At 37.7% G+C, this 20,794-nt stretch overlaps 1 protein-coding gene across 1 annotated transcript in view; it reads left to right on the top strand.

The window, feature by feature from the left end:
• gnl2 (G protein nucleolar 2) overlaps positions 1-20,336 on the top strand; it is a 48,489-nt gene extending 28,153 nt beyond the window's left edge. Inside the window, exons 10-16 of the mRNA XM_060847119.1 lie at positions 511-615; positions 2,167-2,325; positions 8,355-8,462; positions 12,608-13,044; positions 17,426-17,508; positions 18,648-18,727; positions 20,153-20,336. Of these exons, the coding sequence (XP_060703102.1) occupies positions 511-615; positions 2,167-2,325; positions 8,355-8,462; positions 12,608-13,044; positions 17,426-17,508; positions 18,648-18,727; positions 20,153-20,281 (1,101 nt within the window). The 3' untranslated portion in view covers positions 20,282-20,336. The remainder of the gene's footprint in view (positions 1-510; positions 616-2,166; positions 2,326-8,354; positions 8,463-12,607; positions 13,045-17,425; positions 17,509-18,647; positions 18,728-20,152) is intronic.
• The last annotated feature ends 458 nt before the right edge of the window (positions 20,337-20,794 follow it).

Raw genomic sequence — 20,794 nt, 5'->3', positions numbered from 1 at the left:
CGGCGAATGTGCCGTGGCAAATCGTCACCAACCCCACGGGGAAAATGACTGTACAGAGTTTGCACAGTTACCTGAGGCAGGAATTGAACCTGGTCCCCTGGTGCTGTGAGGCAGCAGTGCTAACCACTGAGCCACCATGCCTCATTCAAATCTATTCTTCGAAAGGTAGCTGATGTGTCACACAACTACAAGATTGAGATGAGTTGACTGAGTGAAGAAATGGCTTTAGTATGTTTCTGATTGTACATCTTTAAACCAGAAAGGGTTAACCTGAATCTTGGAAATTGCTCCATTCTCAAATGCTGCTGTCCTTCACTTTGAGCAGAAAGATTTAAACTTGTGTGAATTGCTGAACTTTAACCTTTAGTCTTGTGTGCATTTCTCAAAGTGATATGATTTTCTATATTTTAAATGGAATTTGTGGCTCTTTGTATTTTCGGTGTTAGTTTAATATGAGAATAATTTTATAATATGCTATAATAGTTGCTGTCTTCTCATTCCGTACTATAGGTCTGGCAGTATATCACTCTGATGAGACGCATTTTCCTAATTGATTGCCCTGGTGTTGTTTATCCATCTGGGGATACAGAGACTGAAATAGTGCTAAAAGGAGTGGTGAGTCTAAAATTTTGAGGTAAAATATCTCTGGAAAAACAATGGTGTTATCTTTGTGGAGTTAGTAATAAATTGAGCCACGCAGCAGTGAATCCTAGAATCCCTACGGTATAGTAGCAGCTCATTGAGTCCACACTGACCCTCCGAAGAGCAGGCTGTCCAAACCCATCCATCCCTGTAACCCTGCATTCTTGTGGCTAATCCACCTAGCCAGCACATTCCCAGACACGATGGGAATTTAGCTTGGCCAATCTACCTAACCTGCACATTGTTGGACTGGGAGGAAATGGGATCACCTGGAGAAAACCCACGCAGATATGGGGAGAATGTGCAGACTCCATACAGATAGGTTCATTTCCATCCTCAGGCAACTAAGTCCCAGGTCCTCATGTTTTATGGCATGAGTTACTCACTGCAGAGTTTCTAATCTCTGACCTGTGTTTGTTGTCACAGTGTTTGGTCTAGTTCAGTTCCTGATTAATTGTAACCCCAGTCCTGTATATATTTCGTGTTATGTCGTTTAAATCCGTGCATTTGATTGTAGACATACAGTGGGCCATTTATCACAGTCACTCTGTACATGTACTTCACCTCTGCCACCAGTTCACAGACACTGGCAGCACAATGTAAAGTAAATTTAGAAGGAGTAGCTTAACACTGCACTGTCTTTTCCCACGAACCGTGGAAAGAAATTGTGCTCACTTTTCATACATGCTGCAAATGGAAACTGAGTCTTGTGTGACATTTACAGATGACGCAGTCATACTATCTGCTTTCAGCTCTAGTCTGTAGAAAACGTTTTGATGACTCTAATTCTAAAAATTCTATGGATTGCTAAATTTAATCCTTGTGTTGATCTTCATGAAAATCTTTATTCACCTTTTTACAGCAGCTTGGAAGTGAGCATGTAGTGAAACATTTTATTTTTGTAGTTATAATACTTGGTTAATAACTTTATTGATGTTATGTATTGTGTTGTTAATATATTAACAAAGTTGGTAATGGGTTCTTGCTAGTAATTATAAGGTTTCACCCCTAAATGTGATGTTTAACTTGCATGACCTGGATGTTTAGTGTAGGAATCTTTCATCTGACCCATGACCAGATTACTGGATGGTATTTATCCATTACAAGCTGTTTTTGTTTTCCCAAATTAATTGAAATTGTTTTGTGTTGAAAGTAGCTATTGGTGAGCATAACTTTCAGTCTGTTCTATATCGTTGCCACTTCAGGTTGTTTTCTTATATATTAAAGATACTATATAAATGCAATCTGGAATTTACACTTGATTACCAATTACTTTCTATACATTTCTTAGATATTTTTTAATCAATCTGCTCAAGCATGTTATGACACGCCTCTGGAGCAGGTGGGAATTGAACCCAGACCTTCTGGCCTAGACGTGGAAACACTACCACTGCACCACAAGAGCCCCTGTATGAGTTTATTATTTTCTGATTCATTGATGATGGATCAAAGCACAGTGTTGACTGACTTTGGGAGACCCCACTTGCTTGAGTTCATTTCTTTCACTCTATCCTCCCCGTACAGGTTCAGGTAGAGAAAATCAAATGTCCTGAGGATCATATTCCTGCCGTACTGGAAAGAGCTAAATCCGAATACATAAGCAAGACTTACAAGATCGATGGCTGGAACAATGCAGTGGATTTCTTAGAAAAGCTAGCTTTCCGAATGGGAAAGCTTTTAAAGGTAAGATTTTTGTCATGAATTTCAGAAATGCACAAAAATAAATAAATACCTCCTCAAAATGTAGTCTGTAGCGATCACTAAGCAGTTTATCTGCTGACCAGGCAGACAAAAAAAGACTCTCAATTGCTTGCTGAAAGCGCATGTTTAGAGAAACTGGACACTGAAAACTTTTTTAGTGCAGACATGAATTGTGGAAGAACAAATGTGAGAACAATTTTATTTCTAAGTGCTTTTAGCTGTTATGATATTACAAGCATTCAAATATCCTATTTTAGCACAAAAAGACAATGGCTTTATTCACAAAAGTCCCACAAATGAAGTTGGTATTTAAGTGATTGTTTCATATAACACTATATGCCATTGAGCCGTGATTTATACAATTTGAATTATTGCTATATTTGATTTGCATGGCTAAATTGGAAACATAGATTAAGGGAGCAGATGGAGGCCTTTTGACCCGTCAAGTTTCTGGCATTCAACATGATAATAACTGATCATCTAGCTTATCACTATACTCTCGTGCTCTTCCCTTGACGCCTTTCTCTTCTAGAAACCTTTCTTTCTTAACAATGTTAATTGACTTTGTCCACACTACTTTCTGTGGTAGAGAATTCTACCAATTACTCTTAGCGATGAATTCTTTCCTCATTTCAGGCAAAATGGTTTACTGTGTATCCTGAGACCCCATCATCCAATCTTTATTAGTCCTGTCAGAATTTTATATGTTTCAATGAAATCTCCTCTAATTCTTTTAAGTTCCAGTGAATGCAGACTCAATCAGCCTGATCTCTTCTCATATGACAAACCTCTCACCCGTGGCACATATACCTTTTCTTGAGAAAGACCAAAACTCTCTCAGTCCTTGAGGTGTTATCTCATCAAGGCTCTGTACACCTGCGGTACAGCTTCCTTGCTCCTGTAGTCAAGGTTCTCTTGCCTTGAAGGCCAACATACATTTGCCTTCGTTGCTACCAAAGTGAACAACTTCACATTTATCCATATTATGTGACATGTCATATATTTTACTCACTTGCTCAACTTGTCTAATTGCTCAAAAGCCTCTTTACATTTCTCCTAATCTCTCACTACCACCTAGAATTGTGTTGTCAGCAAATTTAGAAATATTGTGCTTGATTCCCTCATCCAAGCCTTTGATATATAGCACAGTGATTTCTGCAGTGACCCACTTGTCACCATATTCCACTTTGAAAACCACCCATTTATTCCTACTGTTACCTGTCTGCTAGCCAATTCTCAATCTATGTATATTGCCACCAATTCCATTTGTTATAATTTTGCACAATAACTTATGTTGAACTTTATCAAGAGCTTTTTGAAAATTCAAAAAGATTACATCCAGTAGTTCCATCCTTGGGAAAAAAAAACTCCATGAGGTTTGTCGAAAGCAATTTTCCTTTCATAAATCCATACTGAGTTCATGTAAAACTGTTAGTAATTTCAACTGTTCTCTTCTAATAAACTCACTCACATTCCCTGCTACCAATGACTAATGGGTCTGTAGTTCTTAATTTCTCTCTATCCCTCCTTCCTTTTTTTTTGAAGAGTAAGGTTACATTTGCCACCCTATACTCTCCTGGGATTGTTCCAAAATCTACAGAATGTTGGAAGGTGATAATTAAACTTCCTTTAGTACTCTGGGATGGAGATATTAGATTTCGGAGATTTATCAGCTTTCAGGCTTATTAATTTTACCAGCTCACTTTTTTGAAATACTAATTTCTTTCAATACTTCCTTCCCAAAAGACCCTTGCATTCCATACTTAGGGGGAATACTTCTGTGCAAATCAGAACAAAAGTGGTTCTTTAATTGCTCTGTCATATCCTTGTTCTCCATTATAGTTCTGTGATTTTTAGACTGGAAAGGGCTTACATTGTTTTTGCTAATCTATCTTTCTGCGTGTAGAAACTCTAGAGTATAGTTTACCCTCATTTTCTATTTTTCTCCTCTTAATTAATGCTTGGCCCTCTTTTGTTGAAGTCAAAACTGCTTCCAATCCCCTGGCTTACTACTTTTTAAAGCAACTTTATATAACTGTCATACCTTTTAGTGAAGTTATCCAGTCTAATACAGCCAACTCACCTCTCCTTTCTATGTGGTTTCCTTTGTTTAGATTTAGGATCCTAGATTTGGAGTGGACTACTTCATTTTCCAATTAAGAATTCTATCGCATTATGGTCTCAATTTTGTAAAGAACCTGTTACAACAAGGTCATTAACAACAAACAAAAATTGCTGGAGATACTCAGCAGGTCCACAGCATCTGTGGAGAGAAAGCAGAGTTAATGTTTCAAGTCCACTGGCCCTCTTTTAGAACTAGCAGACCTGAATTTCGCCAGCAATTTCTATTTTTGTTTCAAATTTCCAAGACAACCGTTTTTTTTTGTTGTTTTTTAAGGTCATTACTCAACCTCTTTTCAATTTACAAACATCGAATCTAGAATAGTTTATTCCTGAAAATGCTGTCCATTTTGTTCACACTGTAAGAATTCATCCACCTCAGTACTATTGCTAATGTGGTTTGTCTTGTGTATATGTAGATTAAAATCACCCATAATTATTGTACAGCACCCTGTTGCATCCATCACCAATTTCCTATTTAATGTCTAGAAAACTCCCACTAATGTTTTCTGTCCCTTGTAGCTTCTTAGCTCCAACCAGACTGATTTCATATCTAGATTTCTTGTTTGAAGATCTTTTTCCCTATTGCACCAATTTCATCTTTCACTAACAATGCTATTCTACTTCCTTTTCCATCTGCCTATCCTTTCTAAACATTGAATGACCTTAGATGTTCAATTCCTAGTCATGTTCACTCCTCAGCTATGTCTCTGTAATTGCCACTTATCATACAACGAAGTGTAAACTATTTGCATTAGTAATTCATCTATCTTTATTGCAAATGCTTTGTGCATCAGATGTAGTACCATTCGAGCTTTTGAAACGTTTTTCAAAATAAAGTGTATTCACTTGTGGGACATGGGCATTGCTAACTGGGCCAGCATTTATTGCCTGTTCCTAGTTACCATTGAGACAGTGGTGGCAAGCTTTGAATTGTTGCAGAGCACTTCTTTAGTACTGTAATCATATTTGCTGCTAACCCTTTTTCCCCTTGCCTTCTACTTTTACTCCATAATTTTGTATCTTACATTTTCTCCTTTATTTCTGTCAAGATTGTCTCCTGCTCAGGTTCCCATCCCTTTGATAGTCTAGTTCAAACCCTTCTCCACTAATGTCTCTGCAAAAACATTGATCCTGATTCTGCTGTGAGGCAACCTGTCTAGTTTATACAGTACCCACCGTCCTAACAATGCCTTACAATAGAACCCACTGCCTCTTTCACACTCCACTTCTCTCCTTCAGCAATATCCAAAATGGAAAAACTGTTCCAGAAAGAGGTGGCCCCAATGGTCTCATGTACTACCATTTACTTTTACTCTTTCTGGTGGTCATCCATTACCTTTCTGTCAGTGCACTCTTTACTTGTGGTGTGGTCACCTCCTGGTGCATGCTATCCACCAAAATGTCAGCCTTGAGCATATTCTACTGCGCATCCTAACATGGATCTTCTGCAGTGGAAGTACTTTGACGATATGGTCATCCTGGCCACTGGAATGTCCTGTTTTCCCACACTGCTTGGAAGGAATATTACACTTGGCCATATTGACTTGCCCTGAAAAATCCCACTCTTTCTGTTTTGCTGCTTCTAGTTGAAATAATATTAAGCATACCAAGGACCTTGTGTTAACTCTTTCTGCAGGATCCACACTTCTGCTGATGTTTGATGCTATCTGTTACGTATCCTCATTTCACCTGCTTCTTGCCTACAGGAGGCTGCAGCATATCTCTGTGGTTTAGATGACAGTGACATAAAATCATGCTTGGGTGATCTGTATTAGACCAGGAAAAGAAAGTAGAGAATAAAAATACAAGGCTCTGTGCTGAGTAGGATTTTAGTCGCTACCAGTGAAACCCAAATGAAAAGATTAGATTCCCTACAGTGTGGAAACAGGCCATTTGGCCCAACAAGTCCACATTGACCCATCCACACCCATTTCCCTCTGACTGATCCACCTAACACTATGGGCAATTTAGCATGGCCAATTCACCTGACCTGCACATCTTTGGATTATGGGGGGAAATGTGTAAACTCCACACAGACAGTGGCCAGGCGTGGGAAGCAAACCTGGATCCCTGGTGCTGTGAGGCTGCAGTGCTAACCACTGAGCCACCATTGCACAATCCATACAGATTGGCTGCCAAAAACACTCATGTCAGATAGATTGCTTTTAAAAACTTGAAATGATTGAAGACTTACAATTATTTAGAGTTATCATATCTCTTAAAAATGTCCAGAAGTACTTCACATTCAGTGAACGACATGAACTGCAGTCATTATAATACAGGCAGTCATTTTGCAGTGAGAAAAATCCAAAAAAAAACAGGAAAATTAATGACCAGTTTGTTTGCTTTTGGATAGTGATTGATTGTGATCTGTTGGTCAGGCCATCTTTTTGAAATGTACCTTTTTCATCAACTTGAGCAGGTAGACTAAACCATGGTTTCATGTGAAAAACGGGATTGCTGAAGTACCACTTGCTTGGTAGTCCATTGGAGTCATTCTTGATTATATATAAAAGTCGAGAAATGAAATTTTTAAAAAATTAATGCAGCTTGACTGTCTATATTTGCAAAATCATTACTTGACTTTAAAACTTTATCTTACTGTTAACTGTGGTAGTATCATGTATGTAACCTGAGTTGCTTCTCTTATCAGTGTTTAAGTATCTTCTAATTCAGTGATTTGACCTATTAAGTGGCGAAACTGTTTTAATGAAGTGATGCACTAAATACGTAAAGAAAATTTGGAATTAACTGTTTTAGTTAGTAGTGCTTATCAGACACTATGATAATTGAGCCACTTCACTCACTATTCAAATTCAATACAATAGATATCAACCAAAGGAACCAAACTTGTTGTATGATGAGCCTAATAATGAACAGTGCTGTTGTTGATTTAAAATAACTTATGTTGAAAGTTATAGGTTGTAATTAATAACAAATACAGGTAGTTCTGAGATAATGCGGGTTTCGGCAGCACGATTTGGCTATAACTTTGCTAAAGAATTAGGGAATAGTGTTATTGAGAATGCTTACCTCCGTGGGCAATAGTGCGAATCAAACAGGGAACGATTCACAAGATTTATTCTGTGCCTGTGCTGTTGCCTGTACCAAAATCTCCACACAGTTCTGTGCATGCTCCAGTGTCTGCAGCAAAGTCTCTGTGCCATTCTGCAAATGCATAATGTCAGCGCCGATCTTCGTGTCTTTCTGTGCATGTGCCCACATCAGCTGCCAGCAGAGCAGCTTTCTGTGAGAGGTACTGTCCAAAGAGCAGATTTCTTACATTTTTTTTAAATGTGCCATGTTAAATTTACTTTTGTTTTGTTAATACATATAATTTCAACCTTCATTCAGGCTGTGCTGTACTTTGCATTAGACCTTCGGGTGATTTTGAGCGATCGTGAGTGATCTTTATTTGCGGGTCTGCCCCTAACTCCACTTTTCCCATAGGCCCTATAATTTATATTTAGCAATTTTCTATTAAACGAGGTTTTGTTGGAACGCAATTATGGTGTTATAGGAGAACTACCTGTAGGTAATAACAAATGTTTGACTAATATTAGTAAAGGAAGTACATATTGTTAAACATTTAAAGCTTACTTCATAAAGGCCAACTATGTTGTTAATCACCAAGAAATGAAAAGAAGTGGGTAAAGCAACATCTGTGGAACAACTGCATTTTATATATTACAATGTTGTATCGTGGATCACTGTTTGAACATGGCTTTGGAAATCTTTGATCATAGCACAGTCCTTTCAGTCTATTGGTTTGGAAGATCAATAATAACTTAAAAAAGCATGTATTTGCTGAGACAGTTTTTATGTTTACTGTTTTTTCTGAAGGCCAGATTCTGAGTACCAATTTTGTAGCTTTTATTACTTTGCAGGGTGGAGAACCAGACATACAAACTGTAGCCAAAATGGTGCTGAATGATTGGCAAAGAGGCAGAATACCTTTCTTTGTGAAACCACCAAATGCAGAGACAAACTCTAAGGTAATATGTTTTTGAATTATGAAAATGACTCCCAAACATAAGAGTATGTTGATTCAGTTTGAGCATAAAAACTGGAACCCATTGACACCTGCGTGCTGAGCATTGATGCAGCCATGTGAATGGTCTGATAAATGCAGAATAACTTGTCTGTTATGTCAGTGAGTTCTGGGTTACGCTGCTCAAGAAAATTTGTGTAAGCACAGTTTTAGAGGTTACCTTTAGGACATCTAATGTCTTGATACATTTATCAAGTAGTGATTATAACTTGACCAACCTCAATGTGCTGTTTGAAAGCAAAATGGTTTTAGGTTTAGGTGAGACTGTCCACAGCATTAGGAAAATCTGTTCATGGTGAAACAACCGAAGAGCAGTGGAAATTGTTTTAAAGAAGCATTTAACATAATACAAAATCAGTTTATACCCCTGAGAGGGAAAAGCTGCACTTTATAGAAAAACCAGCCATGGACAACTAAGATGAGGGACTAAAAGAAAGGACTTAGAAAAATGCAAAAAAAATGCTCAGTTGTTGAATGGGAAAGATCCAAAGGTCAGCAAAAGGCCTCAAAGCAGCTTGTAAGAGCTTCTAAAATTGATTTGTGAAAGGAAACGTGCCGGGGCATTAAAATCAATAGGAAAAAATGTTATAGTTACATAAGGGAATGTGGGTTGTCAGGAGCAAAGCTGGCCCACTAAAGGAAATGGCAGCTATAATTACTTTACCTCAATATTTACAATTGAATGGAAATTCTGTGGAAATTGATAGTGGATGGGGAGCAGGAACTGAATAAAATTAATGTAAACAAAACATTGGTAAAGGAATTTAATGGAATTAAAGACTGATGAATCCCCTCGACCTGACGTTTTCTATTCAAATGTGTTTAGAGATGTCAGGGAGCTTATTGTAGATGCCCTAACTATAACCTTTTAGAAATTCCCAGATATAGAAACCATCCGTCTGGATTAGAAAATTGAACTTGTCACTCTACTTTTTTAGGAAGAGCAAAAGACAAAAACTAGATAATTACAGTTAGTCTAACATCTGCATTGGAGAAAAATGTTGGAGCCGATAATCAAGGATAGGGTAACTGAACTCCTTGAAAATTTTCATTTAATCAGAAGAGCCACCATGGTTTCTGGAAGGGTAGGTTGTGCCTGACAAAAGCTGATTGAAGTTTTTGAAGAGTTGTCAAAAGTAGTGAACAGGGGAATGTCCATATATGTTGCTTATATGGACTTCCAGAAGGCATTTGATGAATCTCATTTAAGATCCTATTAACTAAGGCCGATAGACACCCATGGAATTGAGGGCAAATTACTGACATGGTTGGGAAATATATTGATTTTGCTGGTGACAAAAGGTAGGTATAATGGGTAGGTACTCAAATTGGCAGGATTTGATCAATAGTTTCCTATGTGGATCTGTGTTCAGGATTTAATTATTCATATTATTTGTTAATGACATCAAATGTCATATATCCAAATTTGCTCATGTTACAATGTTAGGTTGCACTGTAGACAGTGTAGATGATAGCATAAAATTATAAAAGGATATTGATAGACTAAATGAATGGACAAACTGGCAGATGAAATTAGATGTAAGCAAGTGTGAGGTTATTCATTTTGGATTGATAAAGGACAAATCATGCTACTTTCTGATTGGCATAAGAAGTTAAATATGGTGGATATCCAGAATTGGGGGTTTGGATGCATAATCTTTAAAATGTCAAAAACCAGTTCAGAATAATCAAGAAAGCTAATGAAATGCTTGCCTTTGTCTCCAGGACTGGAGTATAAGGATGCAGAAATTATGTTGTAGTTAGATAGAACCCTGGTTTGGTTCTGTTTTTGTTCCTTGATTCTACTTGAAGTACTGTGAGCAGATCTGCACCAGGCTCAAGGAAGAATATATTGGCCTTGGAGGGAGTACAAGAAGAGATAATACAGATCAGACATGTTTTTTTTCTAGAATTTAGAAGATTAAGGGATGATCTGGTCAAAATCTTAAAGATGTTAATGGGAAAAGACAGGGTTGATAATGATATACTATTTCCACTAGTTGGGGTTTCTAGAACTCGGGAGCATACTCTGGAAATTAGGACCAGACTGTTGAGTAGAGATGTTAGGAAGCACTTCAATACATAAAGGGTGGTAGATTTTGGAACTCTCTTCTACAAACAGCAGCGAATCTTAGGTAGGTTGTTACCTTTATTTAACAACAAGTTCTCATTTAAAGTTATTAAGGGACATGAGCCAAAGCCAGGTATATAGAGTTAGACCACAGATCAGCCAAAATCTCACTGAATGGTGGGACAGACCCAAGAGTTTGAATGGCTTACTCATGTTCCGATGCAACAGGGAACTCTTTGCAGTCGATTTATTACAGAACATGTTTTTGTTGAAATTTCAATTAATTCTCTGGCTGAATTAAAACATAAAATATATATGGAGGTGTGATATTTGCTAAATAAAGCTTGTACCCAACACACAGTATGCACCAAGACTTCTGAATGCTTGTCTTACGGTAAGCAGTGAAATTATTCCAATCAACTCAATGCCCTTGCGTTGATGTTGTATGACAGTTCTTCTTGGGCTACTTTTCATCTTCCGTATTTTGAGTTTTTTTAATTAGAACATTTTGGGGAAATTAGTTCGATATTGAGCTCGTTCAGGCAAAGTTCATTGACTTGTCTAGGAACTGTGTTACTATGAACTTCATGAATATTAATTCAGTTCCTCACTTCCATCAGACCTTGCTATTTTATAGATGGTCATATGTGTGGAATAATAAAATAATTAGAATTAATTTTATTTAACAGCATTATTCAATCGTGAAAAACTGTTTTGATGTTAATTTTTAATATCAGCTTCAAAATTCACAGTATCAATACATTGTTTACTTTTCAGTATCCTATTTATAATTTGAACTATTGCAAATGGCACAAAACCTGTTTTGATATGACCATATAAAATTTGATTTATCATTACACTGCATTAAATTGAGTGAGAGGGCAGTTCATTCTCTTATGCTCTTCATATGCATAAAATACTACTTGCAATCCATTAGGGCATTCACAATCTATTTCAAGCTGGAATATGTTCATTTTAACACTATATTTTATGGATAATTCTGAATTAAGTTATTTATGCTTGAACTAGACATTATATATCTGGTTGGTTGTTTTTTGAGGATTTAATATAGTTTAAAATAATTTGTTACTCAGTGATTTGTGAATGCCCACACACAAATATGTATACAGGCAATTCCTGGCTTACAAGTAGGTTTTGTTCTTGAGTCTATTCAATTTGTACTCCAGTCAGAACACAATGCAAGACCATATAAAATAACTGTTTGTACATACGAGAAAATGTTCATATGGCAGATCTTCAAATTTGCACTCCTCTATTGGATCATGTTTGTAAGAATGAGCACTCATAAGTTTGGGTTCCATAAATCAGGAACCCCTTATGTACTACAACCTCTATCAGGAATACTTGGAATCAGGACATGTCTAAATCATAAAATAAGATTGGAGCCTAACCGTAAATATGTGAACTGAATGTACATGTGTAGCTGAGACATAACATATAGCCAAATTATGTAATGAAAGTGAATGTTTCAAATCTATTCATTTTGGAAATGTGCTGATGTGCTCATATGCCGGTCCATAATAAGTTTGAGCATTGTCAACATGTCAGTAATATGTTCTTATAAAGTTCTTGCAAATCCCAGTGCGTTTATGTGACACCTGTAGCTGTATCAAGTTCTTAACAAATTCCTGCCCTTCACACCAGTGCTTTGCAGGCCCCGTTTTTTATAAGCTAGTTGCCAGTACTAATGAAGCAAAGATGTTGGCTTGTAAGGAGACTGTACAGGTAGCGAGGAAACATTTGAATCTCTCATTCAACTTCCATTCTTATTCCCTGCACTCTGAATAAACCGATCATCTAATTTTGCTCATTATCAATTTGTTTCAAGACTGGACAGAAAAAATTCTACATGACTGTAATCTCTCTAGCCCAGAAATAGTGTATAATGTTTAATTTGGATTTTTCACATGGCCTACATTTGAGCTGTTGTTCCACAAAATTCATGCACAATGTCTGACTTTTTTTTTACATTTAACAACTTCTTTTTATCATTAAAGCTATTAGATACATCGAAAATGCACAAAGAACCTGATGACATTAATCAAGTGAAGGAGTCATCAGAAGAACTAAATGTTGAAAGTGAACCCGACAAAACTGAAATCCCCAATATGACACAACAGATTATTGCTCAAGTTAGGCAAAACTTTGGAAAAATCAACGTCGCGCCTGAATTTTCAGATACAGACCTCCAGCCTGTAAACCTTTCTGACATTGAAGAGATGTACTCAGAGGAAGAGGATGAGGAGCTTCAAATGGAGGATTGTGAAGAAAAAGAATCAACTGAAGCTAATCAAAATAAACTTGAAGAAAGTAATTTTCAAGCGGAGGGCAAATCAAAAAGACCAAAAGAAGTCCTGCAGGATTTGGATGACAAAATTGCTAAATACAAAAAGTTCTTGGATAAAGCCAAAGCAAAGAGATTCTCAGCTGTTAGGTAAGATTCCCCATCTGCATTGAAAACAAATAAAACAAAAACATTTGTAATATTTACTGAACATGATGGTATCTGCTCAGGCAGGACGGATTATTTATAACTTGTGTTATTTAGTGCCTTTTAATATCACAAGGCATTTTACAAGTGTGAGCCAGGTGGACACCTAACCCAACAAAAATTAGGAAATGTGATGAAGTTGAAAAGGAATTCCTGAACTTGGCACCGAGGTAGCTGAAGGTATGGCTGCCAATAATGGGATGAAAAGAAGGTGCATGAGACTGGAATCAGGGGAACAGAATACTTTTTGTTCAGAGGCTTGGAGAAGATGGGATGGATTGGCCTTGCATTACTGGGTTTAATTTCAGCTTTGAGCAAGTAGAGGTTCAAAACACAACACTTCCAAGTTTGGAGAAAATGAGAACTGTAGATGCTGGAGGTCAGAGTCGAGTGTGTGGTGCTGGAAAAGCACAGCAGGTCAGGCAGCATCCAAGGAGCAGGAGAATCGGACATAAGCCTTCATCCCTGATGAACCAAGAACCTGATGACATTAAGCAAGTGAAGGAGTCATCAGAAGAACTAAATGTTGAAAGTGAACCCAAAAAAACTGAAATCCCCAATATGACACAACAGATTATTGCTCAAGTTATTCTCCTCCTTGGATGCTGTCTGACCTTCTGTGCGACTTCAAAGTTTGGCAGAACAACTGGTATTTCCACTCCAAAGAAAAACATCATGGGTTCGTTGTCATGGAAAGTAGAAGAATATCATGCTGGCGTAATGCTAGAATAAGATTGGAGCTTCAAATAAGCAGCAATACATGCATTGATTCTATACCTGTTATATATTCTGAGCTTGGTGTTGACCATCAGTGCTCTAGTGCCTGTGGAATTCACTACCACAGAAAGCAGTCAAGGCCAAATCATTACATGCTTTCAAGAAGGAATTTGAGATTGCGCTTGGGCTAAAGGTATCAAAGGATATGGGGAGGGGTGAGAAATGGCTGCCAAGTTGGATCCTCATCCATACTAATGAATGATGGAGGAGATTCAAAAGGCCGAATGGCCATTTCCTGCTCTTGTTTTCTATGTCTCTGTTTCTAAGTGAAAAGATTCCTCTTTTTCAACTCCTAATCTCACTCAACACAGCAGTGAGCAAGTGAAACTTGTTGGTCTCTACATAATGGCTATTTTTGTAAAATTTGCCATGGTATCATTGAGCTAATGTTGCTGGGGAAATGGTGGAATAGGTTGGAGTTTCAGCGGTATTTGAGAGTAGAGTATCTTGTTCACTGCCCTCATACGCATGTATGATATATTTAGATGTTACACAAAGCTTTGGTTGTAATAGGACTGTACTTATACTAATTTTGTGAATGAATACATTGTAATTCATGTGTTAATTGAACTTGGATATTATTATAAAAATTCAGCTCGTGCCATGTTTGACATTTTGACAAAGATAGTGCTGGTATCACCCACCACTAACCAACATTAAATTAATGGCTTGAAAAATCACAATATTTTCAAGAAAGAGATTTGTTTTTTTTTTAGATATTAACAGCATCAATTGGGTGTGGGGGAAAAGGTGAGAATATGGCATTGAGGTAATAAGACCATAAGAAATTGGAACAGAAATTAGGGCATTTAGCCCAATGAGTCTGCTCCACCATTCCAATTATGGCTGATAGGTTTCTCAACCCTATTTTCCCACTTTCTCCTTGTAACCTTAGATCCCCTTGACAATCAAGAACTTACCTTTGTATTAAATATACTCCAATGATCTGGCCTCCACAGCCTCCTGTGGCAATGCACAGACTCACCGCTTTCTGGCTAACGAAGTTTCTCCTTATCTCTGTTCTAAAAGGTCTTCCCTTTACTCTAAGGCTGTGCCTTCTGGTCCTAGTCTCTCCTGCCATTGGAAACATCTTCCCGATATTCACTCTGTCCAAGCCATTCAGAATTCCGAAAGTTTCAATCAGATCATCTTTCCCCCACTTCCCCACCAAATCCCCAATCCTTCTAAACTCCATCGAGTATAGTCCCAGAGTCCTCAAACATTCTTCATATGTTAAGCCTTTCGTTTCTGGGATCATGCTTGTGAACCTCCCCCAACCCACTCAGGGCCAATATATCTTTCCTGAGGTAAGGGGCCCAAAATTGCTCACTCTACTATAAATGTGGTCAGACCAAAGCGTTTTAAAGCCTCAGAATTGCATCCTTGTTTTAATACTCTAGTCTTCATAACATGAATGACAACATTGAATCAGTAGTTAGGAAGGCAGTAACAATCTGCAAGTTTACCTTAAGAGAAACCCGGATTAGGACTCCCGAGTCCCTTTGCAGATTTTTGAATTTTCTCCCCATTTAGAAAACAGTCCGTGCCTCCTCCTCTTACCAAACTGCATGACATCATGCTTTCCAATGTTGTATTTCCTCTTGTCACCTCTTTGCCCACTCTCTTAACCTGTCTAAATCTTTCTGCAGCCTCCCTGCCTCCTTAAAGCTACCTGTCCCTCCAACTATCTTTATATCATTTGCAAACTTACCCAGAATGCTCTCAGTTCCTTCATCTCGATCATTAATGTATAAAGTGAAAAGCTGTGGTCCCAACACTGACCCTTGTGGAACACTACTAGTCACCGACTTCCATCCTGAGAAGGACTCTCTTCTCCCCATTCTCTGCCTCTGCCAGATAGCCAATCTTCTATCAATGCTAGTACCTGGCCCCTAACACCATGGGCCCTTATCTTATTCAGCAGCCTCCTGTGTGGCACCTTATCAAAGACCTTCTGGAAATTCAGATAGATAATGTCCATTGGCTCTCCTTGATCTATTACCTCCTCAAAGAATTCTAACAGATTTGCCAGGCATGACCTCCCCTTGACAAAACCATGCTGACTTTGCCTTATTTTACCATACACTTCCAAGTATTCAGAAATCTCTTCTATCACAATGGACTAAAATCTTACCAATGACTGAGTTCAGGCTAATGGGCCTGTAATTTCCTGTTTTTTGCCTGGCTCTGTTCTTAAACAGGGGTTACATCAGCGATTTTCCAGTCCTCTGTGGGACCCTCCCTGACTCCAGTGATGCCTGAAAGATCTCTACTACCTCTTCACCTATCTCCTTCCAAACTTCAGGGTGTTTGGAAGGTGACTTATCCATTTTCAGATCTTTTGTTTCTCAAGCAGCACCTTCTTGGTCATGGCCACCATACTCATCGCTGCCCCCACCGACTAACTTGAATTTTTGGGATATTACTCATGGCTTCCAACGTGAAGACTGATGCAAGGTGCTTATTCAGTTCCTCGGCCATTCCTTTGTTCAGCTTCATTTTGCAGTGGCCTAATGTTCACTTTTGCGTCTTTTTTTTTGTCCTAAAGAAACTCTTGCAATCTTTCCTAACATAACAAGTTGGCATACCCGCATTTAATATTCTCCCTCCTTATTTCTTTCTTCATTGACCTCTATTGGTCTTTGTAAGCTTCTGATAACTCTGGCTCCCCATTGCCCTTCGCCACATCATATTTTGCTTTTATATTGTCGCTGACTTCTGTGGTCAGCCATGGTTGCCTCATATTCCCTTTGGTATGTTTCTTTTTCCTTGATGAATTCTTGCTGTCTCTCTCGAATTACTTCCAGAAACTTCTGCCATGGCTGTCCCATTGTCTTTCCTGCTTGTCTTCTCTCCCAAGCAATTCTAGTCAGCTCCTCCCTCATGCCTCTCTAGTTGCCTTTATTCAACTGTAATACCTGATTCCAGTTTCTCCCTTTCAAACTGCAGAGTAAATTCTATCATATTATGTTCACTGCCTCCTTAGGGTTCCTTCACCTTAAGCTCCCTTATCAAGTCTGCCTCATTGCACAACATTAAATCAAGAATTGCCTGTTCCCTAGTGGGCTCCACCACAAGCTGTTACAAAAAGCCATTGGATGGTAGAGCAAATTCAGGATCAAATGGCCTATTACTCCTTGCTTCTATTTGGTTTTTGAAAAACAAGGGAATTTGTGCATTAGCTAAGATGTGTGCAAGATGAAACATCATGTAAGGGTCATTCAGAAGTTCCCCCCCCCCTCCCCCACTTCAGTCTTTAATAGGATGAATCTTCCCAGGGTTTGTCTCCTAATAGTGAATTACAAAATGGATTTGATTTTCTTTGAAATTTGCTATTGTGAATTTCTTTTTGCCGTTTTTGATCCCACCTTAATTTCAGTCTTGACAAGGTTAACCTTCAGTTCTTGGCTATTTGATCATCCAACTGTCAGCATCAGAATAAGATGTAACATTTAAATTTAAAGGTTATAAGTTTGAATTTGCTGTAGTAAATTTTGATTTGGATGTTTTCCAAATACACGCAACTATTATTTGTTTAACATTTTAGGATTCCCAAAGGACTTACTGCAAAACTGCTGACCAAATCAGGTCAAAAGTCAACTGATCAAGAAGAGAAACTAAAAGAAAGGGGTAAGTCCACACACGGGCTGCTTCACTTTTCTGCAATACTTTTTCCAAAGAAAACCACTTAAAATAGGCATATGAATTCAGAAATGTAAAATCTGTATGGGATTTTCTAGTAACTAGTCATTCTATTATACTCGTGAAGAGATTTTTTTTTTATATTTATAATCCCCACTTCCTTAGAAAATATATATCTCCTAACACTGATTCATGCACTCACATGCTACATCAAGTTTGCTATTTCCATGATTTTCAAACTATATTTATGCCTTAAATATGGTACTCCCTGAGGAGTTAGAACTAAAATAATTATCAGAATATTTACGCTTTGCAGTGATTTTAAATTAGATTCCCTACAGTGTAGAAACAGGCCCTTCGGCCCAACAAGTCCACACGGACCATCCAGAGAGTAACCCACCCAGACCCATTCCCCTCTGACTAATGCACCTAACACTATGGACAATTTAGCACGGCCAATACACCTGGCCTGCACATCTTTGGACCGTGGAAGGAAACTGGAGCACCACACAGACATGGGGAGAATGTGCAAATTCCACACAGACAGTTGCCTAAGGCTAGAATCGAACCTGGTCCTGAACCTGGGACCTTGGTGCTGTGAGACAGCAGTGCTAACCACTGAACCATCGTATCACCCCTCTTTGCTTTAAATATAAATCCAAAGTCGTGACTCTAATAATGTTGTGGAGAGTAGACCTTTCTTTCTCTGGTCCAATGCCAAACCATTTCATGTAAAAATGGTGGTGTATATCTCCTTATCAAAGGATTTGTGCTTTCTTGTTCTTGACAGGTTCTGTTTGTTAATTTAATATTTATTAATGTTAATTAAACCTATAAATAACTAGTGAACTACAACTCTTCAGAAAGTAGCAGTGAAGCACCATCTGAACTACTGCAATCCATTTAATTTATGATTAAATAATGCCTTGCCTAACCCTGACTCATCCCACAGAAGAATTTAGAGAAAGCTGGTAGATGTTAATTGAGGTTTTTGTGTTGAGATTTAATATTCTTATAATGTTTTACTTGTAAATTATTGTAAAACAGTAAAGGTTGGCTTCATTATCATCCCTTTGGCACTCTGAAGTTGAACATTTTGTGAGAAACTTCTGTTAAACAATTTACAGGTCGCCTAGTCGGAAAGAGAAAAGCTCAAAACGAATCCGATGATGAACAACCTCCTCCAGCCAAGCTTTCATCCAAAGAGGTACTTTTTTGTTTGATATAACTGATTAGAAGGGAGCATAATAATAAATATAACTTAATGTTTTTTTGACTGTAGCAAAGTATTTCACCTGGTGCAAAATCCTCAATTTGTATTGTGACTATTTCATAGATTTTGTTCCAAACGTAGCTCAGAATGATTGTGGTAATGATTCAGTAAGTCAAGATGCAGTCATGTTAAAAGACAATCCTGACAACAGCCCCAAACTATTTAAGCAGTGTACTGCCGAGATAAAATCTGATCCAAACAATGTTAACTTGTGAATCAAAAAAACTCAAATTTTAAAATTCGCAAAAAACAGCAAATTGAGAAGTTTAGATAATTCCGAGGGTGGAAGCTCTCGAAATCTGGGAAACATTAAAGAACATGTAGAATGAGGCACTTAAAATTGGCAAGTTAATCTCAACAATGGTAAGCATGTTTTGGTAGGAAGAATGAGGAAGATACTGGGGTGTGAGTAAGATAAAGGAGTAGAGGGATCAACAGGTACAAAGACACAAATCATTCAAAACGACAATACAAGTTTAAGGCCGTGTTAAAGAAAAGCAAATCACTGATATTTATTTCGATGGGATTATTTTTAAAATACAATGAAACTGTTAAATTTATAGAATTTGGTTAGATAATGCGTATTATGTACAGTTGTAGTCTTCACATTCTAAAAAGGATACAGAAGCACGAGGAAAGTACAAAAATAAAATCTGCTACCAGACCTAGAAGCTTTTGGTGGAAAATATTGAGCAGGAGTGGGCTTTTTTTATATAGAGAAGGAAAGTTTGAGTAGTGTGAAGGTTTTTGATAGGATAGACGTAGAGATGATATTTCCATGTGTCTGGTGTGGAAGGAAGGGCTTCAAAACTAGAGGTCTTAATATTAAAAGTCATTTATAAATCCAAGAGGGAATTCTAGAAAACAACTACCAAAATATTAAAAATCACCCAAATCATCAGGTGGTTGAAGGAGTGGCGCTCCGAAAGCTAGTGCTTCCAATTAAACCTGTTGGATTATAACCTGGTGTTGTGTGATTTTTAACTTTGTACACCCCAGTCCAACACTGGCATCTCCAAATCATGACTAAAATATTAGTAAGAATTTGTAATACAGTAACAGTTAGGTAACATAGATGCATTTAAGAGGAAGGTAAATAAACATTATTGGAGAGAGGGGGAGTTGGGAGATGCAGAATTAGTAAGTTAATAGTATATTTAGATGAGGAGCAAGTGGAGGTACATGAAAATAAACATTAGCAAAGAAAAGTTATATTTCAGTGCCCTGAAACTGTGCTGAGATTTCTAGTAAAATCTGGGATAGTCACTGGTGTTTGGGAGTCTTGTGTAGATGGTCTATTGGGGAGCATTCAGCTGTCATTGACCTGTTATCGCTGACCAGCACTACTTAAATTTTCAGAAACGAAGACTTGACCGACTGCAGCACTCAAAGAAGGTTGGTGTTCGATACTATGAAACACACAATGTCAAGAATAAGAACAAAAACAGAAGTACATCCAAATCTCAGAAATTTAAAAAGAAACGATAATGTTGAAATAAAATAACATGGTTTTCTTTGTGCAATAAAAATTTTAATAAAAGTGTCTTGAACTTTGTATTCACACTTTGTGAGCCCTGGTGATGATTGCAATGTAGTGTCCATTTCCATCATACAAAAAAACTACGTAAATGTGTTGACTGTTAAAGTTGGGCTGTAAATGGGATCCCCAAGTGTAAATTTCCAGAACTGCCTGCCCATATTTGAACTACTTTAATGGCAAGTTATTTTATGTTGCTGTGGAGTGGAATTTAGAGAAGGTTGGCTTTTGAGATTACAAACCTGGCTTGATGAACTGAATTTATACTTCCTGTCAATTGATTATGGACAAGCTTTCCAGTCTGCCATTCATACAATGCTTTTGCTTTAAAACGCTGAGCTGTTCAATTATGTTCCAATGATAAACAATAATGAGAATTTTATTTTAAAGGAAAGGTTTATAAAATCAAGAGGGGAATGGGTAGGGTAAATGGACAAGGTCTTTTCTCTGGGGTGTGGGAGTCC

The sequence above is a fragment of the Hemiscyllium ocellatum genome, chromosome 30 (assembly GCF_020745735.1).
Source record: "Hemiscyllium ocellatum isolate sHemOce1 chromosome 30, sHemOce1.pat.X.cur, whole genome shotgun sequence".
In the NCBI taxonomy this organism is placed as follows: domain Eukaryota; kingdom Metazoa; phylum Chordata; class Chondrichthyes; order Orectolobiformes; family Hemiscylliidae; genus Hemiscyllium; species Hemiscyllium ocellatum.
The sequence above is the reverse complement of the archived record's forward strand: the minus strand, read 5'-3'. Positions and strand labels throughout refer to the sequence as shown.